General features: G+C 33.8%; 1 protein-coding gene across 2 annotated transcripts; it reads right to left on the bottom strand.

Moving 5' to 3' along the window:
* Positions 1-123: 123 nt before the first annotated feature.
* LOC111713234 (serine/arginine repetitive matrix protein 1) lies at positions 124-6,833 on the bottom strand (the record flags this gene model as incomplete). Of its 2 annotated transcripts, none has more annotated exon segments than XM_023488058.1 (9): positions 124-197; positions 567-1,483; positions 2,048-2,163; positions 2,570-2,651; positions 3,424-3,522; positions 4,297-4,542; positions 4,697-4,746; positions 5,580-5,614; positions 6,695-6,833. In XM_023488058.1, coding segments are annotated over 9 exon segments (1,674 nt in total), but the record flags the coding sequence as incomplete, so codon positions are not given.
* Between the last annotated feature and the right edge of the window lie 537 nt (positions 6,834-7,370).

Below are 7,370 nucleotides of genomic sequence, written 5' to 3' on the forward strand. Positions count from 1 at the left end.
AACGTCAACGTCAACGTCAACGTCAACGTCAACGTCAACGTCAACGTCAACGTCAACGTCAACGTTAAAATCAACAGCAACATCGAAATCAACATTAACATTAGTTACTCTGGGTTTTGCCACCTTTGATTGGTTTGAATCTGTAGTAGTAGAACTAGAACCTGAATCCAGGGAGTCGGATTTTCTATGTAATCCACCTGCATATTAAAGGTGTATAAAGCTGTAAGAAATCTATTGAATCGAGTTGTTATTCAAATTTTTTAGATAGGACAGGACGTTTTTAATGCTGGAATTCAGTCAATACAGAATACAATCATCATTTAAAACTTCCAATTTCTTCACTACATGTCATATTTATTGTAATGCATAGTTCTCTCAAATAATATTAAAATACATTGTTCGGGGGACAAGGAGGCCTCTTAGGCAAAACATTGCTTGTTGCTAATTGACAGGAAATACATGTCTATTCCCCTGACATCTCCAATTTGCAGAGTTGAACATTTTTCGGTCAATGCGTTCATTAAGCAGACGAGGTAATTCTAATTAAACTTTACAGAACTAAATACCTTTGCGTCCAGCCCTTGGAGGCACTGATGGAGGAGTGGATGGATTCATTGTTCTTCCTTCTCCAGGGATTGAAGAAGTAAAGGAGTCCTTTCTTACTTCTCTAGGTATTGGAGGAGTAGTGGACACCTTTCTTACTTCTCTAGGTATTGGAGGAGTAGAGGAGACCTTCCTTTCTTCTCTAGGTATTGGAGGAGTAGAGGAGTCCTTCTTTTCTTCTCTAGGTATTGAAGGAGTAGTGGAGTCTCTATCCTGAGCTATAATCGGGGAACCTCGCTCAATCCAAACATTCTCATACATTGTTTGCTTAGGCTTAGAAGCTGATGGAGGACTGGAGGCAGGTAGTGGAGGAGGCGAGGGAGTAGAGGGAGGAAGAGTAGGTGGGGCAGAGGTCGGAGATGGGATGTTTACATTTGATCCAGGAGAACTACATTTCCCTCGAACTGGAAGAGTTACATAAAGGTTGTCTTCGCTTGTCTTTTCAGCTTTCTTTTTCATTTCAGATTTTAGTTCATCTATGTCGTCATTTGAGTCATCTTTATTTTGCTTTCGTTTAGATGTTATGCTAAAGAGATCTTTTGCACTCCTTGACTGTTGATCTTTTTTCAATACTTCTCCTGAAGCACAATCAAAACTTCTTGGTGGTTTGGGAGGTCCAAAGTTAATTTTTTTGGGGGAACCTATGGGAAATTTGGTTTTGGGGGAAAAGCTCTTTTTGGGACTATAATTTTTATCTTTATATTTTGCTTCAGCTGCTTTAGCTTCAGCAGGTTCTAAACCGTCTGAATTAGATCGAGACCTAGCATCAGTTTCCAATGCTGAATTGTTGTCAATAGATTTGAAGTTAGCAGTATCCTCTGTATCAGGGTTTTCATCAGGTTCAGTTAAGTCATCTCCGAAGCAGGGATCAAAATCTCTATAGGTAAATTTAGTCTTTAAGCGATTACATTTTTTTCTTTCAACGCTGTTGAAAATCAGAATAATCTGAATAGAACTCTATAGCTACCATGAAAAGGGGGAGGGGGGGAAGAGGAAGTCAGTGATAAAATTATCTATTTATATTGCAAAAACTCCAAATGAAACAATTTCATTTCTCAAATGTCAGAAAATTATTATGATAGATGTGCTAGACACTAGTTAAAACAGAAAAGAAATACTTAATCCTTTAAATTATCTCTGTAACCCCCTGGCAAATGCGCCAAATTTGCTGCAAACATTTAAATGATTTACTAACTATCTACCATAGAATTTCATAGTTTAATATATTAAGATTGTTGTTAACTAATGCAATTGAGCAGTTTCAACAGTATCTAATTGTTAAGATTAGATAAGTATAAAATTTGAAAAAAATACCAAAATTGTTATTAATTATTTTTTAAGTTTTTAACATTTAAGTTTTAAGATACCCCTTCCCCCTGTATCTGTGACCTAAATGAGATTTTAAGAAATTTCCAAAATGATAATTTAAAGCTAAATTTTCCTAAGGAGTTGGTTTGAAGGTGGAGGAACTATTCTATCCCCGTCTATTTTACCAGTTGTTGCCAGGAATACATATTCATAATTTGACTTTTTCACAGGACTTGGCTTCTTCATATCATTCTAGAAAAGTAAATAAATAAATGTAAAAAACTGAATTAGTTATTCTTCACACATTTCTGTTGATCGGACCTCCCGGTGTTTAAATAGTTTTTATTTTATATTTTGAAACTTTTAAGTATTGTTATAGAGGTGTTTTGTTTACTGGGTGTTTCAAAATAGAATAACTATATATTTACTATTAGCGAGGATTTATCTGGGAGAACTGCAAACTTTACCGGGAATTTACTTTATCTAAAGTCGATAAAACACGATGAAAAGTCAGCTTCCGAAGAAAATTCTCGCTACGAGTAAATATGTAGTTTTATCCATTCTTTAGGCAACATTATTAACCGATTAGACTTTTCAATATTGATTATTATTAAACTGTGTTATTTATAATAACATTAAAATATTTTTTTAATTAAACCTTTTCTAGATGCTGAATATCAAGGGATAAATCCCTCTCTACTTCTTCAACTGCCTCCTCGTACCACTTGTGTACTGTCGTTCTAAACATTTAGAACTTTTTTAGGTCTTTTGATTTGGATAAATTAGGATAAATGCAACGAGATAGACTCTTAAAATCAAGGAAAGGTAAGGTCAATAGGAGGATTTTACTCAAAACACTCAAAATTCTGTAATTTAGAATAAACTCAGTTTCGATGGGTGTTCAAATAAATAAACACACACAACCAAAACTGGACTTGAACTCCTTGAACCAAATATATAAGTCTTAGACGCAGTCCAGAGTTATAGCTACAGCATCAAGGTTGCGCAATGAACGTATTATAAAATAAAATGGAGCTATGTAAATTCTCATTATTTTTGAATATTCATCAAAAAATATGTCATGTCAAAAATGTAAATTCACGGGCAGCCGTAGTACATTTGAATTTCCGAGCCGGGTCAACCTTTCCGGCCCCAAGTTTCGATGGGTGTTCAAATAAATAAACACACACAACCGAAACTGGACTTGAACTCCTTGAACCAAATATAAGTCTTAGTCGCAGTCCAGAGTTATAGTTACAGCAAGGTTGCGCAATGCACGTATTATAAAATAAAACGGAGCATTGTAAATTCTCATTATTTTTTAATATTCATCAAAAAATATGTCATGTCAAAACTGTAAATCATTGTTTTGACATAAGCACAATCAAAGTTAATATTCAGACCGCTGAACCAGTTTTTACCAACCAAAACCGAGCTCATTCTTATAGAATTCTGTATTATGCAGTAAATGAACTATGAATTCTACTCCATTTGCTTAAAATAAAACCCAACCTGATGTCAATAGTTTTGGAGGATTTTGGTCTTGCACCCAGATCCACTTTATCATCCGCCAGTCCTTTAGAATACCCGCAGCTGGGCTCTCGTAGCAATCTACACAAAATCAGGGTTCAAAAATAATTTAAATTTGCTTTATTTGAGAATAACAAAAGGGGAATAGTATGAATCTGAATTAAATCGCCATTGTTTAATATTTTTTTTTCAAATCTATGTTTTTTAAAACAAAGAAGCTGAATTTAAGTTTATACTTTCCATAAAAAGGTGCAAAATATGATATAAATAGAAGTGCTTATAATACCTCGGAATCTTNTGAATTAAATCGCCATTGTTTAATATTTTTTTTTCAAATCTATGTTTTTTAAAACAAAGAAGCTGAATTTAAGTTTATACTTTCCATAAAAAGGTGCAAAATATGATAAAAATAAGTTCCTTATCATACCTCGGAATCTTTTTATTTAACTTAGGTATCGATTATCTAACCAAAATATTATGGGAGATGGAACATTTGACAGACAGGACATTTCATAGACATGCCATTACATAGATAGGACATTTCTTAGACATGAAATTTCATTGACAGAGAAAATTGTTCTTCTTCAACGAAATCTTATTTAATAAATCATGTATCCTGTTCTTTCGATGATCTCGCTTATTTTTACTTCACTATATTATTTATAACTGCGTTTTAATCATCAGTTATGGATTTTATTTAACTGATCAAATTTTCTATAATTGTGACACATTTTTTAACAAAATTCTTTTTTTCTGCACTATAAAATGCTTCCCACACCAGTACATAAATGAAACTTTAATATGTAAACTTATTAATTCTTCATATGTTTCTTGTTGCAAATGATTAAATTATACCTATCGAATAGTGTCTGCTCGTCGTTTACAAAAACAGATCTTCCGGGAACCGAACATTCACTGTACACATTCTCCTCTACTTCCGGTCTACATTCTACTTCCGGTTTTAGGATCGAGTTTCGTGGTGGTGGTTCCGGTGCAAGTGTGCAAGTATTTTTTTCTAACTTTTGGCGGATTTCGTCAATATTTTCATAAACTTCATCATCTGCCTCAGAGTTGGTCTCAGAATAGGTTGGAATTCGTTCACTGTAAAAATGTCAACTACGATTATTTCACTGTATTTATAAATATTCTTACAAAATATTTGGCATGTGACTAACTGCTAATATTCCTGATATGAAGTAAAGATATTAAAAGATAAGAATTTATTTTTAAAAAATTCTAAAATTTGTTGACTAACCCGATATTGAGAGAAGATATGTTGGACTCTAAACTATTCATATTCCGACTCTAATAAATAAAATTATTTTATTTATCGAATAAAGACCAAGGGCGACACTAGTGTGGTCAACATTAACAGGGCAAAAACAGGGTAAAAATTAAATTTTTATATTTTAACTGTTGTAGTTTGCATTAGGTGTACAGTTTTTCTTCATCATATTATTTATCTTATATAAATTAGGCAAAACTGATTTTGAATCTTAAATCAAATCAAAGCTTAAAAATTTTACTTCATAAGCATATTCATATCTTTTTCACACAGGTCTGTCGCTTTAAAAATTGTAAATTTGCTGTACAGTCCAAACTAGGACCGCAAAGGTTGGCCCAGACCGGATATTCAAATGTACACCAGTTGTGGGTGTTTTCAGTCATAAATTTTACTTGTACATTGATTGCATTAGTAAATGATCTCAATTTAGAAAAAATAAAGAACTGATAAAGAATAATTGCTTGAATTAACTTTAAAGATTAGAGTTTCATTTTCACCCCTAATATAAATAAACATTAAACTACATTATATATAGAGCAGTAGAGAGAAAAAAAAAAATAGGTTTTCCATTATTGTTTCGATAAAATGCATGATAATCATGTTCATTGTTCATCATGTTCATCGTGTTCATCATGTTCATCATGTTCATCATGTTCATCATGTTCATCATGTTCATCATGCTCATCATGCTCATCATGCTCATCATGCTCATCATGCTCATCATGTTCATCATGTTCATCATGTTTATCATATTCATGTTCATCATGTTCATGTTTAATATGTTCATCATGTTCATATTCATATTAATCATATCAATTTCATTATTTTTATTATTTTCATGTTTTGAATTTACCTGCAAGCTTGTAGAATCCTCACAATTCCGTTCTTCTGATATCAGATTATATTGATTATTAAACTTATTATAATACTTTCATTCAACTAAATATTCCACAACATGCTTCCCATTAATTTAACTATTCAGTATATACCCCCCCCTTCCTTGCTTTTACAACATATTAACAAATATCCCTAACAGGGGGGGAGGGATGTATGAATTTATATGTAAAAAAATTGTAATGAACTCTTTATTCCTTTAAATTCTATTATTCAATATTTGCGCCCAATTTCATCCCCCCTCTCCATGTGATTTTAAGATAGTTGCGCCCAATTTCATCCCCCCTCTCCATGTGATTTTAAGATATTTGCGCCCAATTTCATCCCCCCTCCTCATGTGATTCGGACGGCTGCTGCACTGAATTAATTCATGGTCCTTGTTATGAATTTATTACCCACTCTTCCTAGAAGCCCCCCCCCCTCCTCATCATAGCTCAACCCCCCTTTATCTTAACCCTATCCTCAATGTTTGGTATTTAACCCTTGTCCAGCTGGACACCTGGAGAGCCTAGATGAGATAAGGACACCCCGCCCCCTCCTCACACCTTTATCCTTTTGTTTAAACCTAGTAACAAGTAAATATTCACCACAGGGGGCAAGACCATTGCCCCAGGGCGAATTGAAACGCCTCGGGGTAGGCACAGGTAGCCGGGGGGCAAAACTGACTCGCCTAGGGGCGGGATTTGAAGCTCCAGGATACAGGGTTAAGTGAGGTTGACATAAGTCAACGTTTAGTGACAGAGTATAAATCTAGATTCAGAGATAATACTCTNATTTCTCATAAACTTGAACAACAATCCATCTACTTTATAATATGGCAGTTCAGAGGATTAAAAATAGGACCAGTGACCAATGACGTATTTATGACGTAGATTTTTTTGGCGCCAAAAAGGATTTTTTTTATATAAACATACCTGATGCTCAACTATATTTATAAAACAACTAATGATACGGACTTTCCCTTTTATAATGGCGGGTTACTTTCTTTTCCTCAAAATTTTTAAGGAGCAAAGAAGCAAGCACCCAGGCACCTGAAATATTGACACTGATTTGTAAAGAAAATATAATCTATTCCTGAAGTACTGAGAGGTGATGAAAAACTAATATTAGAGAAAACATCATAAACCATATCCGCTGGGTTCACCACGTGTATAACAGGCTTACTGAAGTTAGAACTCAGAGAAACCTAAATATTATTTTTTTATTTTTTACATTCTTGTTAGTCAGTGTTCATAAAGTAGACAGACATAAGGCTCTTGGTCAGAGTCCGGCTCTTGGTTGTAACTAAACAGATCAAAGCACACTGCTTAGTGCTTAGGATTATTCCACTATGACTTGGATCCGGTTTATAAAAAATGGATATTTTTTCAAGCGTTACTCATTTTTTTAAATTTACCTTAAAAAGATCTGGAAGGTTTTTTTAATAATTTTTCTTTTATTTCATAAAAAAATACTTTTTTAATATATTTAATTATTAATTGCAAACACATGAATCCGGATCCGTGGAACTGTATATTTTTGTGGATCAAGAAGCAGGGAGCTAAACTGTCTTGATCCAAAGTACTGACAAAAATTAAAGTACTTAACTTGATCCCTGCTGTACAGTACTGTACTATACTTGATCCCTGCTGTACAGTACTGTACTCTACTTGATCCCTCCTGTACAGTACTGTACTATACTTGATCCCTGCTGTACAGTACTGTACTCTACTTGATCCCTGCTGTTCAGTACTGTACTCAAGATAGAAAA

This window comes from Eurytemora carolleeae, unplaced genomic scaffold (assembly GCF_000591075.1).
Source record: "Eurytemora carolleeae unplaced genomic scaffold, Eaff_2.0 scaffold1059, whole genome shotgun sequence".
NCBI classification, from domain to species: Eukaryota; Metazoa; Arthropoda; class Copepoda; order Calanoida; family Temoridae; genus Eurytemora; species Eurytemora carolleeae.